The 23672-nt window shown below is 59.5% G+C and overlaps 4 protein-coding genes across 5 annotated transcripts in view; 2 read left to right on the forward strand and 2 right to left on the reverse strand.

The window, feature by feature from the left end:
• The first annotated feature begins 404 nt into the window (after positions 1-404).
• SGSH (N-sulfoglucosamine sulfohydrolase) lies at positions 405-3510 on the forward strand. The gene is made up of 8 exons (XM_059485775.1): positions 405-567; positions 882-1042; positions 1121-1226; positions 1391-1541; positions 1732-1888; positions 2008-2089; positions 2234-2437; positions 2679-3510. Exons 1-8 carry the CDS (start codon positions 474-476, stop codon positions 3236-3238), a joined length of 1515 nt encoding a protein of 504 aa, XP_059341758.1. The 5' UTR covers positions 405-473; the 3' UTR covers positions 3239-3510.
• A 179-nt stretch (positions 3511-3689) lies between these two features.
• On the reverse strand, positions 3690-9690 carry GAA (alpha glucosidase). The gene is made up of 19 exons (XM_059485777.1): positions 9307-9690; positions 9005-9150; positions 8533-8698; positions 8080-8176; positions 7879-7998; positions 7594-7712; positions 7345-7476; positions 7131-7241; positions 6885-6998; positions 6712-6796; positions 6507-6624; positions 6235-6368; positions 5974-6125; positions 5513-5661; positions 5292-5433; positions 5008-5106; positions 4688-4852; positions 4377-4529; positions 3690-4119 (listed from the first exon to the last, which is right to left on the reverse strand). The coding sequence occupies exons 1-19, from the start codon at positions 9688-9690 to the stop codon at positions 4060-4062; spliced, it is 2646 nt and encodes an 881-aa protein (XP_059341760.1). The 3' UTR covers positions 3690-4059.
• A 326-nt stretch (positions 9691-10016) lies between these two features.
• Positions 10017-19602, reverse strand: CCDC40 (coiled-coil domain containing 40). Its single transcript, XM_059485917.1, has 17 exons — positions 19464-19602; positions 19182-19342; positions 18580-18663; positions 18278-18497; positions 17730-17887; positions 16679-16801; positions 16182-16303; positions 15214-15457; positions 14942-15124; positions 13819-14064; positions 13110-13323; positions 12426-12595; positions 12216-12307; positions 11789-11909; positions 10962-11144; positions 10607-10765; positions 10017-10308 (listed from the first exon to the last, which is right to left on the reverse strand). Exons 1-17 carry the CDS (start codon positions 19600-19602, stop codon positions 10063-10065), a joined length of 2865 nt encoding a protein of 954 aa, XP_059341900.1. The 3' UTR covers positions 10017-10062.
• Positions 19603-20743: 1141 nt separating this feature from the next.
• The window catches only part of TBC1D16 (TBC1 domain family member 16), a 29310-nt gene continuing 26381 nt past the window's right edge, over positions 20744-23672 (forward strand). Inside the window, exons 1-2 of one of the 2 annotated variants that reach the window (XM_059486046.1) lie at positions 20796-20856; positions 21619-21670. In XM_059486046.1, the coding sequence (XP_059342029.1) occupies positions 21633-21670 (38 nt within the window). In that variant the 5' untranslated portion in view covers positions 20796-20856; positions 21619-21632. Of the gene's footprint in view, positions 20857-21618; positions 21671-23672 lie in introns of both variants that reach the window. The other variant, XM_059486047.1, reaches the window with a different exon arrangement.

A 23672-nucleotide genomic window follows, 5' to 3' on the forward strand; every position in this document is an offset into this window, starting at 1 on the left:
GCGGGTCGGTACCGGGGCGGAGCGGGATCCTGCGGGTCGGTACCGGGGCGGAGCGGGACCCTGCGGGTCGGTACCGGGAGCGGAGCGGGATCCCCGCCGGTCGGTACCGGGACGGAGCGGGATCCTGCGGGTCGGTACCGGGAGCGGAGCGGGATCCCCGCCGGTCGGTACCGGGACGGAGCGGGATCCTGCGGGTCGGTACCGGGGCGGAGCGGGATCCCCGCGGGTCGGTACCGGGGGCGGAGCGGGATCCTGCGGGTCGGTACCGGGGCGGAGCGGGATCCCCGCGGGTCGGTACCGGGGGCGGAGCGGGACACCGCGGAGCCGCCGGGGCCACACAGCCCGCAGCTCCGCCCGCCCCGGATCTGAGCGGCCGGGACGCCTCATGTGACCGGGGTGAGGAGGAGCCGGGGCGGCCGGAGGAGCCGCCGGTCCCCGCTGCCGGTGCTGGTGGTGCTGCCGGTACCGGTGCCATGCGGCCCTGGGCGCTGCTGCTGCTGCTGCTGCTGGGAGCGCTCCCGCCCGGCGGAGCCGCGGCCCCGGCCCGCAATGTGCTGCTGCTCCTGGGTGAGTGCGGCCCGGTCCCGGAACCGGCCCGGACCCTCCTGCCCGGGACTGGGCGCTGGGGGCATCCCGGGGACGGGAGGGAGGGACGGCCCCGGGCTCCGCTGCATCCCCTCCGCTGCATCCCCTCCGCAGCACCGGCCGGGGCACCCGCAGCCCGGGGATGCTCCCGGTGCCATCAGTGTCCCTCGAGCCCGGTTAGGGACACACCCGGGCTGACCCCAGGGACCTCCCCGGGCTGACCCCGCTCCCGGTCAGGGACACCCCCGGGCTCATCCCAGGAACACCCCCGGGCTGACCCCACTCCCGTCCCGCAGCCGATGACGGCGGCTTCGAGAGCGGCGCCTACAACAACTCTGCCATCCACACGCCCAACCTGGACGCGCTGGCCCGGCGCGCTTTGGTGTTCCAGAACGCCTTCACCTCCGTGAGCAGCTGCTCCCCGAGCCGGGCCAGCATCCTGACCGGCTTACCCCAGGTAGGGGCTCACGGGCACGGCTGGATGTGTTTTGGAACTGGGCTGGCAGCCCTGGTCTGACCATGACTGTACCCACAGCACCAGAACGGGATGTACGGGCTGCACCAGGACGTGCATCACTTCAACTCCTTCGACGGCGTGAGGAGCCTGCCCCAGCTGCTCAGCCATGCAGGCGTCCGGACAGGTAGGGGCTGGAGGAGCTGGGACAGGCAGGAGCTGGGACAGGCAGGGAGCACCAAACCAAACCCCACTGACAGAGCTCCCCGGACCTGTGGCTGTCCCTGCAGAGAGGAGACAGCACACCCTCCCAGCCCTGCTCCTCCACAGCAGCTGTCTGCATTCTCACAGGGATAATTGGGAAGAAGCACGTGGGGCCGGGGGCTGTGTACCCCTTCGACTTTGCCTACACAGAGGAGAACAGCTCGGTCCTGCAGGTGGGGAGAAACATCACCCGGATCAAGGAGCTCGTCCGGCGCTTCCTGCAGAGCCAGGACGAGAGGTGAGGCTGCCCCCTTGTCCTGGGAAGGGCTGTCTGTCCCCATGGCCCAGCTGGTCACAGACAGGGTCCCCCCATATCCAGATTTGGTGGGGGGAGTCCTGCTGACCCCAGCTCACCGTGGCACAGCCCAGGAAGGTCTCTGGGCACCCCTTTGCTTCACCCCCTCCACATCCCCCCTTTCCACCCCTAGGCCTTTCTTCCTCTATGTTGCCTTCCACGACCCTCACCGCTGCGGGCACTCCCAGCCCCAGTATGGGCCCTTTTGTGAGAAGTTTGGCAACGGACAGAGCGGGATGGGCTGGATCCCTGACTGGAAGCCACAGATTTACCAGCCAGAGCAAGTGCAGGTGAGAACTGTGAGGACGTGTGGGGCTGCACATGGTGGCAGCCACCTTGTCACTGTCCCCAGTGTCACAGCAAGAGGGGCCTGTGTCAGCCATGTGTCCCTTTGCCTGTCTCCGTTTAGGTCCCTCCCTTTGTCCCAGACACGCCGGCTGCCCGGGAGGACCTGGCTGCCCAGTACACGACCATCGGGCGCATGGACCAAGGTGGGAGCCTGGCCAGGCTGGGGCTGAGCTCTGACCCCCTCCCTGCCCCCTGAGCTCTGTCCCTGCTCTCACAGGGATCTGGCCAGGCTGGGGCTGAGCTCTGACCCCCTCCCTGCCCCCTGAGCTCTGTTTCTCCTCTCACAGGGATCGGGCTGGTCCTGCAGGAGCTGCGGCACGCCGGTTTCCTCAACAGCACCCTGGTGATCTACACCTCCGACAACGGCATCCCGTTCCCCGGGGGCAGGACCAACCTGTACCGCTCGGGCACCGCCCAGCCGCTGCTGCTCTCCTCCCCCGAGCACCCCCGGCGCTGGGGGCAGGTCAGCCCGGCCTTCGCCTCCCTCCTGGGTAAGAGCTGAGCGTGCCTGGGGCTGGGGGCTGCTCCCTGCACCAAATCTCAGGGTCCTGGCCCTGGGGGCAGCCCCGAGCCCTCAGCATTGGCAGGGCCAGAGCAGGGAAGGGAGAGGAGGGAGGACAGGACAGGGTTCCCTGCAGGGACGCCATCCCTGGGGACCTTTCTGCCCCTCTCTGGGGCTGAGTTTCCTCCCACGGTGCCTGTCCCTGCTCTCACCCTTTTGCTCCCCTGCAGACCTGACGCCGACCATTCTGGACTGGTTCTCCATCCCCTACCCTGCTTACAGCATCTTTGGCAAGAGGCGTGTGCAGCTCACTGGGAAGTCTCTGCTGCCAGCCCTGGAGTCGGAGCAGCCCTGGGCCACGGCCTTCCTGAGCCAGAGCCAGCACGAGGTGACCATGTACTACCCCATGCGAGCCGTGCAGCACCGCCAGTACCGCCTCATCCACAACCTCCACTACAGGATGCCCTTCCCCATCGACCAGGACCTGTACGTGTCACCCACCTTCCAGGACCTGCTGGGGCGCACCCGGGCGGGGCAGCCCACGCACTGGAACAGGAGCCTGCAGCAGTACTACTACCGAGCCCGCTGGGAGCTGTTTGACTGCAGCCAGGACCCCGCCGAGAGCCACAACCTGGCCCCCGACCCCCGCTACGCCAGCGTGCTGCAGCTGCTCAGGGCACAGCTCCTGCAGTGGCAGTGGGACACCGGGGACCCCTGGGTGTGTGCCCCCGATGCTGTGCTGGAGGAGAAACTGAGCCCCCGGTGCCAGCCGCTGCACAACGAGCTGTGAGGGGCACCTGTGCCCCCACAGGGGTGTGCATGGACACCACCTGTGCCCCCACAGCGCTCTCATGGGGCTCACGCCCCACCTGTGCCCCCACGGCGCTGTGTTCCCATGGGGCACGACGGGCTGGTCCCAAATCCCAGGCGACACCACTAAGCTCTGCCCTCTGCTGCCAACGCTGCCTGGCCCCAGAGCACTGAGGATTCCTGGTGCCCTGGCTCTCAGCTGGAGGAGCCAAAGGCCCAAGCTGCTCCTCAATAAAGCCTCTGGAGGACAAGGATCCGTTTTCACCTGGAGCTGAGCACACCCTGCAGCAGGACAGACCGAGGTCTCTGTGGCACAGCCAGGGCTGCAGGAACAGCTGGGGACCCCCAGCGCTCTGGGGAACAGGGAAAGCCCTCAAGGGGCAGAGCTGGGGACATTCAGGACCAGAGAGGGGACAAGGACACAGCCTGGGTCTGCTCCCAGTAAACAGCAGCTTTATTCACAGTACTCCCTCAGCCCCTGCACATCCTCCTCCCCAAAACCACAGCCAGGAACTCCCTGCAGTCTGTGCCCCAGTTACCAGTCCCCAGAGTAACTGGTTTGCTGTCTCACAAGGCACTTGGGTTTTTTTCCCCCTGATGTGATGATGGTGAGGTTTTCCCTGTCCCTGGGGGCTGTGCAAGGCCCCTCTGCCAGTCCCGTGCACACCCCTCCATCAGCCAGAGGGAGAACAAGGCCAGGAGTGTGGGAAGAGCAGGGACAACTCAGAGTACGGGGGATGGGATGGATTTGGCCTCAGATTCCAGGGGAGCAGCGTGGCCTCTCCCTGTGACCCACGCTGGTCAGGACCAGGAGATCACAAACTGCTCCCACATGGGCAGCGACACAGGGACCTTCAGCACCTGAGGGGAGAAGGAAGGTGAGAGCAGCCAGGGGTGTCAGAGCCCAGAGTTCTTCCCCTCACAGAGCCTGGCACAGTCCTGGCCCCACTTTGCAGCGATCCCACAGAGCCACAGCCTGGCACAGCCCTGGTCCCACAGATGCCCCAGGAAGGGCACCCGTGGCCTGGGCTGTGCCATTGCTGGGGCCAGACCCCACGGCTGCACTCCAGGTCCTCTCCTGGCCTCCAGCCCTGCCCAGGCTGGCAGCCAGCACTCACCTGGGTGTCACTGCGGTAGGAGAAGTCCCTGACGATGGCACCATTGGCCAGGACTCGCCGGGGAGGGCTGGTGACCCCCAGCACGGTGACAGCCTCCAGCAGGACCCCGTCCAGGTGGGCGCTGGCCCGCAGCAGCTGGCTGAGCACGGCGTCCTGGGCACACGGGGATGGCACCGTGTGCTGCCAGCCCTCAGCCACCCCTCGTGCACCCACGGCACACGGAGATGGCACCCTGTGTCCCTGAACAGACCCATGTGTGCCAGGGCCACAGGAGCCCTGCCCAGCCCCTGCCAGCAGCTCCCCGTGCTCACGTTGGAGGCCAGGAAGAGCAGCTCGGTGTAGTCGCCCCTCTCGAAGGTCTCCCAGCTGTCCCCGTCGTCCCAGAACAGCTCTCCCCTGGCGAAGCCGTCCGGGGTCAGCGCCACCACCAGGGCCATGCCCTTCCCACGGGACTGGGCAGTGCTGAAGGCAGGTTCCTGGGGCATGGGACAGGCACAGCTTGGGGCAGTGCCACAGCCATGCCCCCAGCCCTGCAGCACTGGCATTGTCCTGGCAGCAGTGTGGGCACAGTGCCCTCCCAGGCTGCTCAGACAGGTCACCGTGGTGTCATCAGGGAGCAGAGGGGGCTCACCTGCAGGGGTAGGATGTGCCCTGCACGGACGTGGACATTGATGGTGTCCAGGGGCGCTGGCAGGAGGATCCACTGCCCTTTGCTGTGGATGGTGGAGTCCTGCATGGGCACAAAGAGAGGCGAGAGCAGGCACAAGGTGCCCCAGTGCCAGAGCCATCAAATGGCCACCAGCAAAGGCAGGGGAGGCACGAGACCCACACAGCCCCAGGGGGCTGGTGGGATGCAGGAACGGGCACGAGGTGCCACGGCAAAGCCCCCTGTGCACGCACAGCAGGAGCACCCACCCCTGCGAGGCTGTACCACGTCCCTGCTGGGAAGTAGCCGCTGACTTTGGTCTGTCCTGCCTCCAGCACGGGGGTGATGAGCAGCCCCCCGCCCCACAGGAGCTGGCGGTCCACGGCCCAGGTGTTGGGGTCTGTGGGGAACCTGGGGAAGGAGGGGAGGGAGGGCAGTGCCAGGACACCCTGCAGGTGTTCCCACTGAGCCCCACGGGGCTGGCACTCACTCGAGGAACAGGGGCCGTGCCACGGTCTGCCCGGCACTGTGGGCCCGGTGGAACAGCGTGTAGAGGAAGGGCAGCAGCGAGTACCGGAGGCGCAGGGCGTTCCTCATGGCAGCCTGGGCCGGCGGGCTGAAGGCAAAGGGCTCCTGCGGCTGCGGGAGGGGAAGGGGAACAGCTCGGGGAGATGCTCAGCCCACGGGGAGGGGAACGGTCCCAGGGGAGGGGAACGGCCCCAGGAGATGCTCAGTTCACAGGGAGGGGAACGGCCCCAGGAGATGCTCAGCCCAGGGGATGATCAGCCCACGCGGGGGAGGAACGAACGGAGGGCACATTTCAGGGATGCAGGATGGACTCTCCCAGCACTGGGGCACACAGCCCTGCAGCTGAACCTTCCCACGCTGGCAGGGCAGCCCTGGCTGGGCCCAGAGCCCCCTGCCCGGTGGGTGGGGGCTCCCAGGGCTCACCCGGGTGCCGTGGTCGTTGTGGTTCCTCATGAAGGGGTAGAAGGCTCCCAGCTGGGTCCAGCGCACGCACAGCTCCTCGCTGGTGTCGCCCAGGAAGCCGCAGATGTCGGCACCCACCAGGGGCACCCCGAAGAGGTTGAAGAGCAGCACCTCTGCAGAGGGCACAGAGGGCACCAGGGCTCTGCAGCACCCGGGCATGGAGCCAGCGGAGACGCCCCTGGCTGTGGGTGAACCCCAGTGCCCACAGGTAGCTATACATACCTGGTATGGAGTAGTAGAGGTGCTGCCAGTCGCTGCCCACGTCCCCTGTCCAGTGCCCGGCGTAGCGGCCGTGCCCGGCGAAGGTGGAGCGTGAGATGAGGAAGGGACGCTTGCCCCGCACCCTCAGCAGAGCACTGCCAATGGGAGGGGTCTGCTCAGCCCCTCCCCAGCTGGGGAAGGGGCTGAGGGCTCCCACAGTGCCCTGTGCTCCACACCAACGCTGGGTCTCTCCCAGCTCTGCACCCCAGCCTGTGCAGGAGCCCCAGGCTCACCTGTGGGAGGCCACGGCCTCGCTCAGCCCGTACAGGCTGTGCAGGTTGTAGTGAGAGGACAGGTACTGCTGGCTGGAGGCACAGATGGTGCCGGCCTGCAGGCGGCCCCCGAACACACCTGCAGGGGACAGGTGGAGCTCAGAGCATCCCCGGGCTCCTCCCGGCCCCCCCGAGCCCTGGGCAGGGCTGGGACCCGCTCCTGTACCTGGCACGTACGGGGGATGCTCCAGGTTGTCGTTGGGGCAGCCGTCCTGGGAGCCCTCCACGAAGTTGGATGGCTCGTTCATGTCCTGGGAGGGCAGGAAAGGACAGGATGGCCCCGGTGCCAGCAGAGCGCAGGGCAGGAGCCAGGGCCAGCAGCTGCACGGCGCCACTCACGAGCCACATGCCATCGAAGGGCACTTGATCGTGGAAGTCCTTCACCATGTCGTGCCACCACTCGTGAGTCTCTGGGTTGGTGAAGTCTGGGAACACCGTGGGGCCTGGCCAGACCTGCAGGAGGGAGAGCGTTGGGCAGAGCCCCCACCTTCCCCCACGGCCCCCCGGAGGTTTCTCCCCCACTCTGGGGGTGCTGCAGCCACTCGAGCCCTGTCTGTGGGCACAGGGGCTGCTCCCCACACGCACCTTCCCGACCAGGGGCTGCCCCGTGGCGTTCCTGATGAACACCCCTCGCCTCAGGCCCTCATCATAGGGCTTGTAGGTGCCAGGGGGCCCCGAGCTGCTGATCCCAGCGTCCTGCAAGGGCACAAAGCCAGGGCAGCAGCAGGGAACGGCCAGCCCTGCCCTCATCACCGCCCTGGGGCAGCTGAACCCGTGCCAGGCTGCCCGTGCCACTCACCACGATCATGATGTACCTCAGCCCGAGGCTGTGGAAGTCCCGCACCATCTCGGGGTAGTCCCTGAAGCTTTTCTTGTTGAAGGTGAAATCCCTCTTGGCATCTGCATAGTCCAGGTCGTTCCACTGCACGTCCTGTGGATGGAGGCACCGTGGCTTGGGCAGCAGCAGGGACCCCTCATGCTGCTGTGGGACCCCCACCCCAGGGGCTCCCACCAGCCCCCCAGGCCCCCAGGAGCAGCCAGGACCTACCAGGGGGAAGCGAGCTGCTGTCATGTTGGCCACCACCTGCCGGGTGATGTCTGTGGAGGAGTAGCCCCAGCGGCACAGGTGGAAACCCAGGCCCCAGTACGGGGGCATGAAGGGGAACCCTGGAGGGCAGAGGGTGGGTGCTGGCAGGGACAGCTCAGCCCTGTGCCCCCCAGAGCCCTGCAGTGCCCCCCAGAGCCCTGCAGTGCCACCCAGAGCCCTGCAGTGCCACCCAGAGCCCTGCAGTGCCCCATGGCTCACGGCACCCCAGCCATGGCTCAGCCATACCAACCACATCCAGGTACTGCCGCACCACACTCTTGGGGTCAGGGCCCAGGAAGATGTAGAAGTCCAGGATCCCTCCTGTCGTGCGCCAGGTCAGGGCCGGGCTGGGCTGCAGGAGCACGTCTGGGGAGGCACAAGGGCCAGGGGAGGAAGCTGAGGATGAGGACGGTGCCAGGCCCATGCCCAGTGCCCCACAGGACTCACCCATGGCGTTGCTGTTCAGCAGAAACACACCGTGGGCTGAACCATCGTCCTCCATCACCAGGTAGAAAGGGTGGGAGCCGTAGAGGTTGACGTGGGGCTGGAGCAGAGCACAATGTGGGGCCAGTGAGGCTCTGCTGGAGATCCCCACACCCACTCGACCACCCTGGCCTCGGGTCAGGAGCACTGGCTGCAGGTGCCATCCCAGGGCTGTGCTCCCAACTCTGTCACCTCAGCCGAGCCCTGCCCTGAGCCAGAGCCCTGCAAACACTCCCAGGCAGCACAGAGCTCCAGGGGGACAAACCTGGGCTGGGGACAGGGGTGCCATGGGTTTGTGCAGTGTTACGGCTGGGCTGAACCAGCACACACACATCTCCCCAGCCCCAGGAGAGGCCGCAGGGCACCCCCAGGAGCTCAGCTGAATCTGTGTCCCCTTCCCTCAGCCCCGCTCCGTACCGCAGGTGCCATGTCCCGATTCCACAGGGTGACCCTGGTCCATGCTGTGTCAAGGAACAGCGGGGTCAGGTGCTCCCCCAGCCCCGAAATGAAGTGGGAGGGCAGGGAGGTGGAGATCTGCAGGAACTGGTCTGTGAAGATGAGGGGTGCGACCGTGGTGTTCAGCCTGCGGAGAGAGAGGGACACTCGGCCAACAGCCGGGAGGGAGGCACCGAGCTGGGGACACCGAGCTGGGGACACCGGTGTGGGGCAGGGACACGGGTGCTCATCACCATGGGAAATGAAAACAAGTTTTGGGTGAGCTCTGGGATTCCTGGTTCCCTGCCCAGCCATGGAACTGCAGAGGGAGTGAAAGTAAAGCCCCGACAGCCACCCCACTGGTGTCACCGGAGCGTCCCTGCAGCCATCCCGGCACTGCGGGGCTGGGCGGGTTCCCGTCCCGAATCCCTCGGGGGGCACCGGGGGCACTCACAGGACTCTCCCACTGCTCTGCCGGCACACGACGAGGCCGAAGGGCTCCTGGCTGACCTGCAGCCCGTACAGCGTGGAGGAGGCTCGGCCGTGCACCCGCGGCGTGGCCAGCGGCACCTCATAGCGCGGCCGGGCGGCGTCCCGGAGCTGCGGGGAGAGCGCTCAGCGAGCGGGGAACGGGCACCGGGCAGCCGGGCCCGGGGCTGCGGGGAGAGCGGGGAACGGGCACCGGGCACCGGAGCTGCGGGGAGAGCGCTCAGCGGGGAACGGGCACCGGGAGGCTCAGGCCGGGCCGGGCCGCACCGTGAAGCGCAGGCGGGCCGGGGTCTCCAGCGCCAGCTCCAGCCGCAGCTCGTCCACCGCTGCCGGCAGGAAGGCGGCGGCCTGGCGGCGCAGGCGGGCGGAGAAGCCGCTCTCGGTGGCCGTCAGGTTCTCGGCGCGGTAGCTGCGGTAGCCGCGGGGGAAGAAGCACCAGGGCGGGCCGGGCCCGGAGCGCGGCCCGGGCCCCGGGCTGTAGCAGCAGCCCCGCGCCTCGCAGCCCGCCCGCGACAGGAGCCGCTCGGGGCCGCAGTCGAAGCGGCCGCTCGGGGACACCTCGCAGGCGGCAGCGCCGGGGCCCCGAGCCGAGGCCAGGACCGGGAGCAGCAGCGCCAGCAGCGCGGCCGCCAGCCCCGGGCCCGGCCCCATGGCCCGGCCCGCGCTCCCGGCAGCGGGGACGCACCGGAACGGACACCGACACCGACACCGGCACCGACACCGACACCGGCACCGACACCGCGCGGCCCCGGAGCCGCCGGCCCCGCCAATGCCGCCCCCACGCCGGGAAATCGTGGCTCCACCGGGGCGGGGCGGGGAGGCGGAGCTGCTCGGGGCAGGGAAAGTGAAACGTAAACAGAAACATACCGAACGCATTACAATGGTACGGCTGAAATAAACATTGTACTCGGCAAAGTAAATATTGTACCCCGCACCTGCTTATCTATCTATTTATTTGTCTATTTACAAAGTCTGGAGACTGTGGAAGAATGTAAAAGATACTATATGTATTTTCGTGTATTTTCAGGCTTCCTGCGACGCGAGCTTGGCTCTCAAGCAGTGACTGAGCCACTGCAGAGCCCTTTGGTGCTGGGGCTGTTCCTCCTGGATCTGCTGCACGATGGTGCTAATGGTCTGCAGCCGATCCTCCACTTTCTCCTGCTGGTTCATGCAGGACTCTTCAGTGTGGCACAGGGCCTTGTACTTCCCTTGCCTCAGAGCCTGCAGCTGCTTCTGGCGTGCCTGGTGGGCCACAATCTCCAACAGGTTCTGAGAAAAGCAAAAGAGAAGGGGCTGTGACAGCAGGAAAAGCATGGGCAGGACTCGTGTCAGGTGCTGTGACCACCACGTTGGACCAGGGAAGGACAGTGCTGTGAATTCCCCACCATAACAGCCAAACAGCACCCCCAGCCCAGGTGTTGGAGGGGTATAGACATCACAGACCAAAACGTGCCCAGTTATTGTGTGGCTCTAACACATTCCAGCACGCCCAGCTGAGGACAGAGAGGAAGGAGGGGAAGCACAGGCTCTGTTGGCTCACGTGCTGTAGGGCAGTGCATGTGCTCACCCATCGTTTCTCGTAGTGAAGATATTCCCTGTCCAAGATGAGGCTCTCAGTCTCATCCTGGAGCTGGCACACTTCCTGCTGCTTTTCTGAAAAGTTGTCTTTGAGGGACTCTTGGATGGTCTCCAGCTCCTGCATGGTTTGGTTGCATTCATAAATGTTCTAGTAAATGGAAGAGAAGGGAATGGCAGATTTCAGTTCTCTAGTTCAGCTGCACTCCTGACCATACTCCCAGAGTTTGGGGGATTTTTAATGATTTTCCCTGTGCTGGCACAGGGTCACTGCTGTGCTCACTGCTGCTCTCCACAAGGCCAGCCCCAGCTGTGTGAGCTCCTGCAGACCTACTTTCCTTGCTCACCTCCTGGATTTCCCTGATCTTCTTCTTCAGGTCCTCTTTCCTGCTTTGGACGTCGCTCTTGGTGCTGTGCTTCAGCTTGCTCTGAGCCCCTGCCCGGTGTGTGATTGTCTCTCTCTGGGAAACACACGCCTCCATGGCCCGAATCAGCATCTCCTGCTGCTTCTGCAGCTGCCCATAGCGCACCTGCCGATGGCCAGGACACACCCCAGCCTCAGAATCCCCAATGTTTGCCAGTAGCACCCAGGGGAGCTGCCAGGGGGCACATCCCAGCAGCACAAACCAGACATACGGGACACGAGTGCCTGCAGGCCAGATTTGGTGCAAGTCCAAACCTGGTTTGCTGTGTGTGGATCTGGAAGGCAGAGGCCTGGATTATCAACCTGTCTACACCAATACTCAAAATGTTACTCTGAACCTCATTGGCAAGAGCAGAAGCAGAAAAGCAGAAGCATCCTGAGAATGAAGGGGATGAGCTTCTCTGCCAGGAGAGGGAACACTTCCCTAAACCAGTGATTAAAGTGATGCAATATTTAGTAATCAACACTGCACATAAATCAGGGTCACATAACCGGGTGGCAGACATACTGCAATTTAAATAGATTTCTTGGGAGTATCCAGATCCTGCTGAGGCTGGCATGGGGAATGCAGGATGTGTGGGCTGGATGTGCTCAGTTTAGTCGAGCTGCAGGGGTTTAGAGTCCCTCCCTGGGCCCTGAAGATGCCACTTCTCCAGCCTGTTTCTCATCTCCTGCCTCCTGTTTCAGCCACTCCAAGGCTAAGCACACTGGGTGGCTACCCCTCCTCAGCCCCCCTTCCCAGAGCCTCACTTGCATCCTCCGAATCTCCGTTTTCATGTCATGGATCTCGCCGTGTTCTGTCAGAGCATCTGTGGTATCCTTCATCTCTTTTGCCAGCTGGAACTTCTTCTCCCACAGCAGTATCTGATGCCTTCAGAGAAGAAAGGGGAAGGAAGGAGAAAGTTAGACCCCCAGTGACCTGCCCAGTGCAGCATTGCCAGTGACTGGCAGAGTCCCCATATGGATCTTGGCAATGTCCAGCTCACACAGGCTGGAACTGTTAAAGCCAACATCCTCCCAGCTCCTGCTGGCTCCAGAGACTGCTGAAACACCTTTCAAACACCCATCCCCTTCTCCAGGAAGGCCAGAAGCACATTTGCTGGTGCCAGGTCTGGTGATTGCAGGAGAATGGGAATGTGGACACAGTCCCACAGGACTGTGGCACTCTGGTACCTACTCTGCTTCCACCAGGCTGTTCAGGAGCCTTTCCTTCTCCTCAGTCAGCTTACTGTGCCTCTCCTGCATCTCCATGGATTCTTTTTCTGCTGCCTAGATTTGGGAAGAACAAAACAATACAGAGTTGTCAGGCTGAGAAGGTTTTCCAGGATGACTGTTTGCCTCTGATCTGCAGGGGAGGCTGAAACCTGGGACTAAGGTGCCTCAGTACCTTGAGAGACTGCACAAACTCGTTCTCTGTGACAATTCTGCCATTTTGCAGGTTCTCAACGCTGCTGTTGTTCTTGTTGATCAACGTGTTCAACTTAATCAAGTCATTTGACATGTTCTTCATGTGCCGTTCCACATCCTTCTGCTCTTTCATTTCCTGCTGAATTTCATCTGTGGGTGAACAGAAAAAGGTCTTAGAATTCCCCTGAGCACTGGGTTGAACAGAGACAAGGTGTGACAAATGGCTATCAGAGCTGGCAACACCTCAGGCAGAGCCACCCCTGTCCCACAAAATGATCCCAGCAAAAATGATTTTCCACAAGCTCAAAAACCAAAAAAAGGTTTTGAAGGAGACTCCTGTGGGAAAAAGTTGTGTTTGGCCAAGGAAAGTGCAGTCATTGCTGGGGACATTTACCTACCCACTCCTTGCAAACCTTATTTAACAAGTGTAAGAGGTGACATTGTCACTTAGGGTCCCACTGTCAGGACAGTAGGATCAGTCCTTGTAGGAATAGCCTATAGATGCAATCAGCAGCAGTGCCTGGGCTGTGGTGTTCCTGCTCACACGTGCCAGGAGCACTCTTTGGGGCAGGCCCAGCTTTCCCCACCTGTAACCCTCCCCTCCCTGTTCCCCCTTCACAGATGGACATTTCAAGGCAGAGTTGAACTTTAAGGAAACACCAACTGTCCAGGCGCAGCTTCCTCTGCTGCATGATGATGCTCTGCTTCTGCAGCGTGTCCAGGGAGGTGATCTGTTCCTCCTTCTCCTGTGTCAGCTTCATCAGCTCCTTCTGCTCACTCAGCCAGTACTTCTGCAACGTCACCGCCTCGGAGTTGCAATCTTCTATCTGCTGGTTCAGCCTGTTGATCTCAATCTCCAGTGGGCCCAGTTCTTGCCCCTGTAGAGAGCAAAGTTTGGGCTAAATCAGGCAGAAGCTTCCTGAGTTGTTTACAGCATCTGGACATTCCAAAGGCTGCAGAGGATGTGCCACAGGACTCATTTCCCCATGGGTATCCATCAGGTCTTACCCCAATAGGGCCAGCCCTCAAATGACTGAAATCTCACTGCCTGCCCCATTCTCCCCTCCTCAGTGTTTGCAGACTTTTCCAACAAGATCCTATTTACTCATTGATGCCATTTGACATTTTCATCAGGTGCAGGCAGGTCCCTGAGGGATCCATGCCAGGCACACCCTCATTTCACAATTCCCTTCACTGCATTATGAACTGATAAACAGAAACACCTGCATTAACCAATGCAGCTTTTAAATCACAGTGCTGGTGCCTGAATGTTTGAACTACCCAACACTTAACACAGTTACATTGATCAGGAGCATCTGTGGCCACCACAAAGAATAAAATCAAAACTGGGACTGAAACACAAAAGTACCAACCCCTTGCTGAGAAAGAAGCATCTCCAGCTTCTTGTTGTACAGGCAGAGGATCCCTCCCTTCTTCTCAGCCAGGATCTTGGACTTGGCAATCTCATTTTCCTGGCAGGTGATCTGTTCATTCACATTTTTTATTTCCTTGTCCACCTCACAGAGTGTTTTCTGGTGAACTGTCAGCCTGCAGCTGGTATTGGTTGCATTCAGAATAATCTGGGCCACATCATTCTCAACCTTGTAAAAATGCAGCTCCTGGGAATATCAAAGAGAAAACACATCAGTGTCCCCAGCAGCCCCTTGTTGGGTTCCAATGCCACTTGTCCAGCTCAGGAGTCAGAGGACTGAGATTCTACTCCCAGCTCTGTACTACAAGCCACAAGCTACTCACGCTCTGTATATCTTTGCTTCTCCATTAATTGCCAGGTAATACAATACCTACCTCTCCCGTACAGCTGTTGGAAAGCATTAAGGAGGCCAAACATTCCCAAAACCTTTAAGAGATCTCACTCATCCCTTCTGCAATGTCTCCCCAGCTGTCTCCAGTTACCTGCCACCAGTAGCAGGACATCACAGCATTGTCCCTTTTGCAGCCCACACACCTAACAACCAGCACAGCCCTCACAGGGGTGAGAAGGGCTGGGCTCAGCTTTCTCATCCTTCTAAGTGATCCAGTTACACACTCCCAGAGAGAGAAATATAATGGATTAAAGATTGGACTGTGGGACTGATTGAACAGCTGGACTGTTCTTTGGATCTTCCTCAGAACTGAGAGCTGCCTGCATCCCATTCCATGATGAATCATAGAAATAAAAGTTAGTTAAAATGAGATTACAGAAGTACCACAGGTCTACCGTTTTTCTTTAGTACATAAGAAATGCTAGTACTTTATACTAAACACTCATCATTGGCCCATTTTTTAAGCAAAGGACAGTGTGGTTTGTGTCAGGCCTTTTTGGCCAAGCTCTCTCACACACACCAGAACCCTGCAATAAGATCACAGGGAGAACCAGACTGGACAGGCAAACTCAGGAAAGCTTCAATGCACACCTGAAACCAGAGCAAAGGCACTGACAAACCCTGTTGGGCACCCAGTGGTCCTGCCCTGCCCTCCCAAGGGGGGATGCCATACCAGGTCGCTCTTCCTGCTCCGAAGCTTTTCAGCCAGCTGGGAGAAGTGCTTTGCAACTTTGCTGGATATCCTCTGGTCCTGGAGCTTGGCCACAATTTCACTCTCTAGCTGCTCGCTGGCATAAGTTCCCTTCTGTATTCCCTTCCTTATGGACAGCAGCTCATTCAGGTGAGCAGCCTGGTCCTGAAAGGTGGGAAGGCAGACACAGCATCACTACAACTGTCTGAGGAAGGGCATTCAAAAGGGATTTGTGTTCCATGGCCTGTCCTCACCATCCTGGTCCTGCTGAGGGCCTCCTCTGTCTCGTGGAGAACACGAGTGTAGGTGCCAGTCTGGACCTGCAGGGCCTCCTGCTCCTGCAGGCACTGGGCAATCAGCTTCCTTGTCACACTGGCATCGTTCTGGGAGCGGTTCAGCAGCCTGACCAGGCTCTCGTTCTTCTCCTCCTCTTTCCTGATGGACTTCCCACAGCCATGGATGTCCCCTTCCAGGGACTTGAGGTCACGTCTGTAGTTGCTGGAGGGGCAAAGAGGATGGAAAGTCATCGCAGGGATTGGTGCTGAACAGCCACCCACAAATTCCTCTTTTCAAGCATGTTATTGCAGCAACAACTGCCCAGGAAGGAGGATGTTTGTAAGGGCTCAGCTGCTGTGACAGTGCAGAGTCAGCAGGAGATGGATGGAGACATCAAGATTTAAAAGTAAATGTGTGTAGGGAAATTGATTCCTTCTTTCAGTGCTGTCCCAGCCCCCATTCCAACCAGGATGTGACCATATAAAAGCAGATTGTTTGTTCTCAGAGAATCAGTCAAGCTTTAAGGCTCATGAGCAAATAAACACTTCCTTTGCAATACAGGGAGGTTTTCCTGAACGTTTCCAAAGGCCTCACAAAACCCTGATAATGAGAGATAAACCCTTCCTGACATCCAGGTCGTTGGAGTAAGAAATGTTGCAAAGGTGAGAGAACTCTTTTAAAGGAATAAAACACGATCATAAAAACTCTAAGCAGCTTCAAGAACGCCCCACATTCTGAGGGAGAGATGTGGTTAGGATAAACAAAACAGCAACAAAGAAAGTGCTTCTCATCCTTTAAATTTATTATGTATTTCAGAGCAGGGAACTTGTTCTGCCTGACATGCCCACACAGGGCTGAACCCACAGACTAAACCCCACTGGAATCCCTTCTAGGATCCCTCCTGCCCAAATCTGAGCTGTCCTCAGGGCCTGGTTTCGGACCATACCTCAGCAGCTCCTGAGTGACAACATAGGCCTCATCCCTCTGCTTCATTCCAGCCAAGCTGCTGTTCCAGTGCTCCATCAGCTTCTTTTTCTCCATGTTAATGGCCTGGACCTCCAGCCCGGCCTGGGAACAGAGACATGGCAGACAGGATGAATCTACACTGTGTTTAAAAAAAGATAAAAATTGTGTTACAATACAATTTTTTTTCTTTTCCTGTACATAATGTGCTGAGCAGGATCAGATTCACCTCCGTGGCTGGTTCATTTCTGAGCAGCCCACAGAGCACAGTTCTGCATGAAAAACTGCTGAGAAGGGCAGGAGGAAGTGATTTACAGGCACTTCTTAAGGACAAAGGAAAAGAAAAAAACACTCCTCATTCTTCCAAACAGGAACAAACTGTGAAACTCCGTCCCACATTGTGCACAGCACGTGAGCACGGGCCAAAGGGGTCAGCCCTGCCAGGGAAATATTAACCCCAGGGGACAAGGGCCCTCCTACCTCAGTGATTGCCTGCCGGGTCACTTTTGTGTCCTCTGCCTGGGCCACAAGCTGAGCTTCAAACAGAGCAATTTGTTCCTGCAGCTGGTGGACTCTCCTTGTCAGCTGGTCCAGGAAAATGTCCTACAGAGCCAGAGCCAAACAGCCCAGGGTGAGTCACAGAACCTCAAACCTACTGTGTCCTACTAGAGTAATATCAGCTAAAAAAGGAATTAATAACAATATCAGCTAAAAAAGGAATTAATAACAATATCCGCTAAAAAAGGAATTAATAACAATATCAGCTAAAAAATGAATTAATAACAATATCCGCTAAAAAAGGAATTTAAACTGGCAGCTGGGTGACATTGGAGTCCTACTGAAACGTTCCCATTCATGCACAAAGGGCTCAGGACTGCAGCAGGGATGACTTGCAGGAGAATGAAACCTTTGCTGACTGTTTATTACTCTAATTGCAGCAGTAAATTGATAGGTCAGCTCTGAAGCCACAGTCCCTCCTGTCAGCCCTGAGTTCACCTGTCCGGCTACTGGGAATGTCAATAATGTATATTTGAAAATCCTTTGTTAAAACCCTCCTAACCCACTGTATTTCAACAGTTTACACGGAATTCTGCAGAGCAGTACCCGTGGATTGTGTCCTGGAAGGCAGCAGAGGGAGCTCCAGCACCGACTGGCTCTGCTCATTCCCAAAGTTCACTTTCCATTGTGAAATTCTGTGATCCAGAATCATTCTCAAGACCTGTACCCATGATATTTCTCCATTAAATACCCTCCTTCCCCCACACCCCTTCTCCTCGAGTGAAAAGTGCTTTACTGTCCTGAGCCTTGCAGACCCTCTGGGCAGTGCTGCCATCCTGGGGCAGGCAGGGCTTCTCCTCCTTTTCAGAAAAGCCTCTGGATTCACTTTTTTTTTCAGCTATTTGAGAAAAACATCCCCACTCATTTTCCATGATTCAATCACTCCAGCCTTCCTCCTGACAAGGTGGCACATCCCCAGGACTGACTGCTGGCACCTGCATTCATTTATTTCAAAGACAGCTTTTCTTGGTACCTGTTTTTTCTTCTCCACCTCAGCCCGGATCCTGTCTGCCTCAGCCCTCCTTGCTGTCTGTTTCATCAGTAAGAGCCTGTGATGCATCTCCTGGTCCATGCTCTGCACGTAGAGGAGCTCCAAGGCCAGGTTTTCAATCTGGGTCTGCATTGTAGAAACTGGGGGACAAGGGGCAAAATAGTTATAGAGGAGTTTGTTTGTAGGGACAGAGAGGTTTGTTTGTAGGGTACACCTTAAACAGAGATAAAAGAGGAAGAAATACAGAAGCTCCTGAAGCAAAACCTCTCACACATCAGGTAACCAGCCCTCCCCAGCATCCACATTTACATCAGCTCTGGAGTACAGTTCCACAACCAAAGATTCTGACAAGCAATTCCCGCACTCCCAGCTCACAGAACTCCAGGACAATCCATTAAACTTTCCAATGAGCACATTATTCCCGATTAATTATTCTGCTGCATTTTCCAATTCAGCGCTCGCCTAAATTCCAATTAATTTCTGCACACAGCCCTAGAATTGGGAAACCCTGCCAGGAGCGCCCGGGTCACCTTTCTTGCGCTCCCCCTCGGTGCTGTGACACATTTCCTTGTGAGCAGCCCTGAGGGCCTGCAGCTCCTCCTCCAGCTGCTGCCGTGCCTCTGCCGCCTGCCACCAGCGCTCGTGGCTCTTCTCCAGCTCCTCCTCCAGCTGCCCCAGCTGCTGCTGGGCCCCATAGAGGATCACCCCCAGCTCCTCCCGCTGCTCCTTGCTGCTCTTCATGGCTGTTCTCTGCAGACACGAGAGACGGAGGGCTGTGTCCCAGCAGCCTGGGCAGGAGGGGCTGTGGGGAGGTGAAGGAGGGGCTGGGTACCATTCCATGCAGGTCCAGGTTCACTTGTTCTATCTGCTTGGTGAGGTAGTTCTTCAGGGCAGCCTGGAATCTTGTCATCAGAGGCTGTAAAGGACAGTAGTAGAGCTTGTTAATATTAATACTTGTGTAAATAGATTATGAAGGAGCCTCACTGCTACGTCCCCCACCCAATAAAACAACTTATTTCTGCCACAGACTCTTGTGTGCTTATTTCAGCTACTTTAGCTATTTCAGCTGCACTCACTGCAAGTGAGAGATGGTACAGCATGGGTTTGTGCCGATGCCAAAAAGTGAGAATGTTTGAGAATCGGAAGAGCCACATCTGAGAACGCACCCTTGCTGCAAGGAGGGCTCTTCTTCTTCTTCTTCTCTTTCAGGGGCACTGCAGGGACCAGATTTACCCAGTGCACCGCTCACTTCTGAGCTAGCAGCCCTGGGTCAGCACTGAGTGGCACAGGCAGCAGTTAATACTCTGGCCAAACTGATTTTCACACATTTCACACTCAGCGCAGCTGAACAGCCACTGCTTACGGCTCACCTCACAGGTCTCAGAGAAACACGAACCCCAGCCCTGCAAAGAACAAGATTAGAAGACTCCTCACATGTTCTGGGTCCAGGACGAGCAGCTCCGTTTCTCCTTTTTTCAGCCTCGGTCTTCTCCTCTCAGGCTCCTCGGCCGCCCTCTCCCTTCCTTGGCCGCCACGGCCGCCGGGGAGCTCGGAGCCGGGCGCTGCATGGCGAGAGCTGGCTCCTGCTCCGCTCCCTGGGCCGCAGAGAAGGGAGAAGGCAAGGCACAGGGTCAGGTTTCACAGCGCCGTGCCCCTGCCTGGGTTACAGTGACCACAGAGGGACACAGCAGAGCTGTGCCACAGCCACCGGGGTACCTGGCTCGGCTGCGGGTGCTCCCGAGGGGGGGGGAGAGGCTCCTCCACCTGGGCCTGGCTGCTCCATGTCGTCCTGGGCAGGGGGACAAAGGTTGGTCACATTCTGCGTTGTCTGGGGAAGGCTCAGGGGATTTTTCATGAAACATAAACCACCTTTTCCATCTAAACCTATTTATCCCTAAAGACCTGCTCGTTTTTGTAATGGGGCATGAACAATGCAAAAGGACCGGCACAAGGGCCTGGCTCTACAGCCTGCCCTCCCAAAATGTAATTACAGTGTCCCACTGGTGCAGAGCCCAGGAACAGCCCTGCAGCCAGAGCTCTCCTCCTGCAGGGGCAGTGACTCTGTTTGCTCCTCCAGAGGAACACACTCTCCTGGTCATTGCCACTCTTCCCTGGCCTGGCACGCTGCGCAAGTGAAAAGCGGAGCAGCACGTGGCCATCTGCATTTCATTCTAATGCTGTGGTATTTTTTGCCACAGGGCGCAGGAGTTTAATTTATAAGTTTAATCTCATTTACAAAAATAGTCATCCAGCAAGCCCTGAGATCGTAAAGATCCTGACAAAACCTCTCCGCACCACTTACAGTTCCACGTGCTTCGAGTTCACATCTATCAAAAAAAATCCCTTACAGATTTATTAAAGAAATTCTTCCAGCCAGCACAACATGTAGCCTGATTATTCTTGTTCTTCTTCCTCTCTTTCTTTGTAAAGGACTGGGCATGGGGGAGGCACCGGGACGTGCCGGACGGTACCGGGCCGGTGGAGGAGGGAACGGGCAGTGCCGGGCTGCAGTGGAACCGGACCGGGCAGTACCGGTCCGTGGTGGAGGGGACGAGACGGGGACTGGGGGAGCAGTGGGGCGGTGCCGGGGCGGGATGGGATGGGATGGATAGCACGGTGCGGGCCGGCGGAGGAGCCCCGGGCGGGCAGTCCGGTCCCGCCCTATCCCATCCCAGCCCGGCTCGGCCCGGCCCGGTCCCGACTCACCCGCGGCGGCTCCGCCATGTTGCCGTTGCCAGGTAACGCATCAACACCCGCTCACGTGACCGCCCGGGCCGCACCACCGCGGCCGCGGGGGGGGCGGGGGGCTCGGGCCGCACCATCTCCGCGCGCGGGGGGGCTCGGGCCACGCTCCGTCCCCCGCCGGCCCCGGTTCCGCCCGCGGGCCCCGGTACCGGCACCGGGCGGGTCCCCCGTGCCCTCCTCGGGCCGAGCGGCGCCGGGCCGGCCGGACGGGCGGGGCCGCCGGGCGGGCACAGCCCCGCGGGCCGGTCGGAGCGGGCGGGCGGCGGCAGCGGCTCCGCGCAGGGCCGGGAGCGGCGGCGGCGGCGGCTCCGAGCCCGCCCCGGGCTGGGCAGCGCCGGGAGCTGCCCCGGGCTCGTCTGTGCCGGTACGGCGGGGCCGGGCGGGGCCGGGCTGGGGGCGGCGGGGTTGGGGGGCCGGGGGATCCTGTAGCGCTGCCCCGGGACACCCGGGCCCGGCACCGGGATCCTGCCGGTACCGGGCAGCTCCGTGCTTGATCCGCTCTTTGTCCGCCCTTCCCACGGCGGAGCCCCGCGGAGGGCGGCGGCAGCCGGCGGCTGCTCCGGGACAACCGGAGCTTGCTCGGGGTTAGGATGCGACCGAGGGTCGGGATGCTCTCCGGGGATCGGTATCCTATCCGGGGATCGGTATCCTATCCGGGGATCGGTATCCTGTCCGGGGATCGGGCTGCCGTCCGGGGGTCGGGATGCTGTCCGGGGGTCGGGGTGCTGCTTGGAGGTCGGGATGCCGTCCGGGGGTTGGGGTGCTGTCCCGGGTCGGGATCCTCTCCGGGGCTCAGGATCCTATCCAGGGGTCGGGATCCTCTCCGGGGTCAGGGTTGCTATCCGGGGGTCGGGATGCTGTCCGGGGGTCAGGGTTGCTATCCGGGGGTCGGGATGCTGTCCGGGGGTCGGGATGCTGTCCGGGGGTCGGGATGCTGTCCGGGGGTCAGGGTTGCTATCCGGGGGTCGGGATGCTGTCCGGGGGTCAGGGTTGCTATCCGGGGGTCGGGATGCTGTCCGGGGGTCAGGGTTGCTATCCGGGGGTCGGGATGCCGCCGGGGGCGCTGGTGGAAATGGAAATAGTTCTTAAACTTTCTCTTCTGTTCTTTCGGTGCGGTTCCGCACAGTTTGGGGTGTTTCAATGTTTTCCTTCCTTTTGGGGAGCTGGTCTTCTCCCAGGTGAGCCCAACAGCTGCCCGAGCCCTGTTACCCGCGGGAAGGTGGATGGAGGATCGCGGGCAGTGGTTTGAGGAGCAGGCAGGGCTGTGGGATGCTGCGCTGCTCTCTGGGCTGCTGACACTGTGCAATGACTCGGCTGCTTCCTCTGGGAGGGAGAGCTGCCCTTTCGGGTCTCGGACTCGTCTTGCAGAGGTGCTTTGTTCTCAGCTGCTGCTGGGAATAGGAAGGAAAGGGAAAGTTCTGTATGTCCGAGTGGCAGAGCTGGTGCTGGTCTGGTGTCTGTCACTGAGAGCAGAGCAGGCAGCTCACTCACCGAGCTGGGATTGGGATCCACACTGCTGGGGTTTGAGGTGCTGCTTGCTGAGCATCGAGTCCTGAGGGTGTTACCGGGACACAGCAACAGGATGTGGGAAATAAAAAGCCATAAAAGCCTTTCCTGTGCCCGAGCAGTGCAGACAAGTGACACGAAAGGCTGGTGAATCAGCGACAGGGGGACATGTGGCACACACAGTGCCTCAGTGACAGCATGGGCTGTTGGTCAGTTTGGTGCTGGGGATGGGTGAGTTTTGTTTGCCCTTTGTTTGCTTTCTGTTTGCTTTCTGATGCCTGGGCAGGTGTGGCTGGGAGCAGCCAGCCCTGACACAGCATTGCCTTTCCCTTTTCATCCCTGGAGTCCCAGCCCTGCAGGATTCAGGCTGCTGCCCCGTTTTTACTGCTCAGCGGAGATGTGAGTGAAGCCAGTCCCCCTGTAGTGACTGCATTTGGAATTGTGGAGATTTTGGCTGCTCCCTTCCCTCTGCCCTCGCTCTGTGAGCCAGTGCAGCTCCAGCAGGGCAGCAGTGAAACACTGCTTGGTGACCTACATAACTCTCCCCATGAGATGGGATGACTTCAGAGTGGCTCCCCATGGTAAATGCTTTGCCTTGATTTGGCTGGATCCTCTTCACCGGCTCCAGCGCAGGGAGGAGTTTGGAAAGCTTTTCTCCTTTTATTCCCAATGTTTGTAACACAAAGGGAAGGTGGTACAAGGGCTCTATGTGCCTGCAGAACAGCAGAGGTGGAGTGACCAGCTGAGGGTGGCACATCCAGCAGATACACCTGGGGCTGGAGGAGCTGGGTCCTGACTTTAGGCTCCATTCTCCATTCTCCAGGCTCCATTCTCCATTCTCCAGGCTCCATTCTCCAGGCTCCATACTCCAGGCTCCATTCTCCATACTCCAGGCTCCATACTCCATACTCCAGGCTCCATTCTCCATTCTCCAGGCTCCATTCTCCATACTCCATACTCCAGGCTCCATACTCCAGGCTCCAGGCTCCATTCTCCAGGCTCCATACTCCATACTCCAGGCACCATTCTCCATACTCCAGGCTCCAGGCTCCAATCTCCAGCTGTGCTGGAGACTTCCAAACCTGGCACTTGCTGTTCCCAAGAGGGGAAAGAGGCAGGGGTGGAGGAGCACTGTGCCAAGGCAAACAGGATCCTGGGGATGGCTCTGGGCAGGGAAGGGCATCCTGGGGAGCAGCAGCCGGTGCCAGGCTGGATGCTGCTGGCTGGAGCTGGACGGGCTCAGGGGAAGAGGCTCCAGGGTGATTGCAGGAATTGGCTCCCCAGCATTTCTCACTCAGCAAGCTGAGAAGTGCTGGCACCGGCTGGGAGAGCAGCCAGGGCTGTGTGAACAGGCACAGGAGCTGCAGAGGAGATTTTTAGTGGCAAGGCTTGATGTGTGGGAGAAGAAAATGTGTGTGTGCTTAATAAATATTGGCACTCAGCAAGAGCTTATCAGCTAACGCAGTGCTTCAGCTTCTGGAGAGCTGAGCTGGCTCTGCCACACTGAGAAGAATCCCCTCAGATCAGCAGATAAATATGAAGTTAATATGAAAAATGGGGTTTTTGAATGGTGCTGATTTGCTGCTGCCTGAGCCGTGGGATGGTTCCTGCTGCTTTCCCAGAGGCAGCAGCAGTTCCTGCCTCTCCCCACGACCCAGGCCCCACGGATTGTGT

The sequence above is a fragment of the Ammospiza nelsoni genome, chromosome 19 (assembly GCF_027579445.1).
Source record: "Ammospiza nelsoni isolate bAmmNel1 chromosome 19, bAmmNel1.pri, whole genome shotgun sequence".
NCBI classification, from domain to species: domain Eukaryota; kingdom Metazoa; phylum Chordata; class Aves; order Passeriformes; family Passerellidae; genus Ammospiza; species Ammospiza nelsoni.

Coding starts and splice junctions, on each gene's coding strand:
- SGSH (XM_059485775.1), top strand. CDS start 474: ATGCGGCCCTGGGCGCTGCTGCTGCTGCTGCTGCTGGGAGCGCTCCCG. Junction 1,227..1,390: donor CCATGCAGGCGTCCGGACAG/GTAGGGGCTGGA, acceptor GCATTCTCACAG/GGATAATTGGGAAGAAGCAC. Junction 1,889..2,007: donor ACCAGCCAGAGCAAGTGCAG/GTGAGAACTGTG, acceptor GTCTCCGTTTAG/GTCCCTCCCTTTGTCCCAGA.
- CCDC40 (XM_059485917.1), bottom strand. CDS start 19,602: ATGAAAAATCCCCTGAGCCTTCCCCAGACAACGCAGAATGTGACCAAC. Junction 19,343..19,463: donor AGCACCCGCAGCCGAGCCAG/GTACCCCGGTGG, acceptor TCTGCGGCCCAG/GGAGCGGAGCAGGAGCCAGC. Junction 16,304..16,678: donor CCCGGCAGGCAATCACTGAG/GTAGGAGGGCCC, acceptor CTCTGTTCCCAG/GCCGGGCTGGAGGTCCAGGC.
- GAA (XM_059485777.1), bottom strand. CDS start 9,690: ATGGGGCCGGGCCCGGGGCTGGCGGCCGCGCTGCTGGCGCTGCTGCTC. Junction 9,151..9,306: donor CGGCCCGCCTGCGCTTCACG/GTGCGGCCCGGC, acceptor CTCTCCCCGCAG/CTCCGGGACGCCGCCCGGCC. Junction 4,853..5,007: donor GGCACATCCTACCCCTGCAG/GTGAGCCCCCTC, acceptor CCCATGCCCCAG/GAACCTGCCTTCAGCACTGC.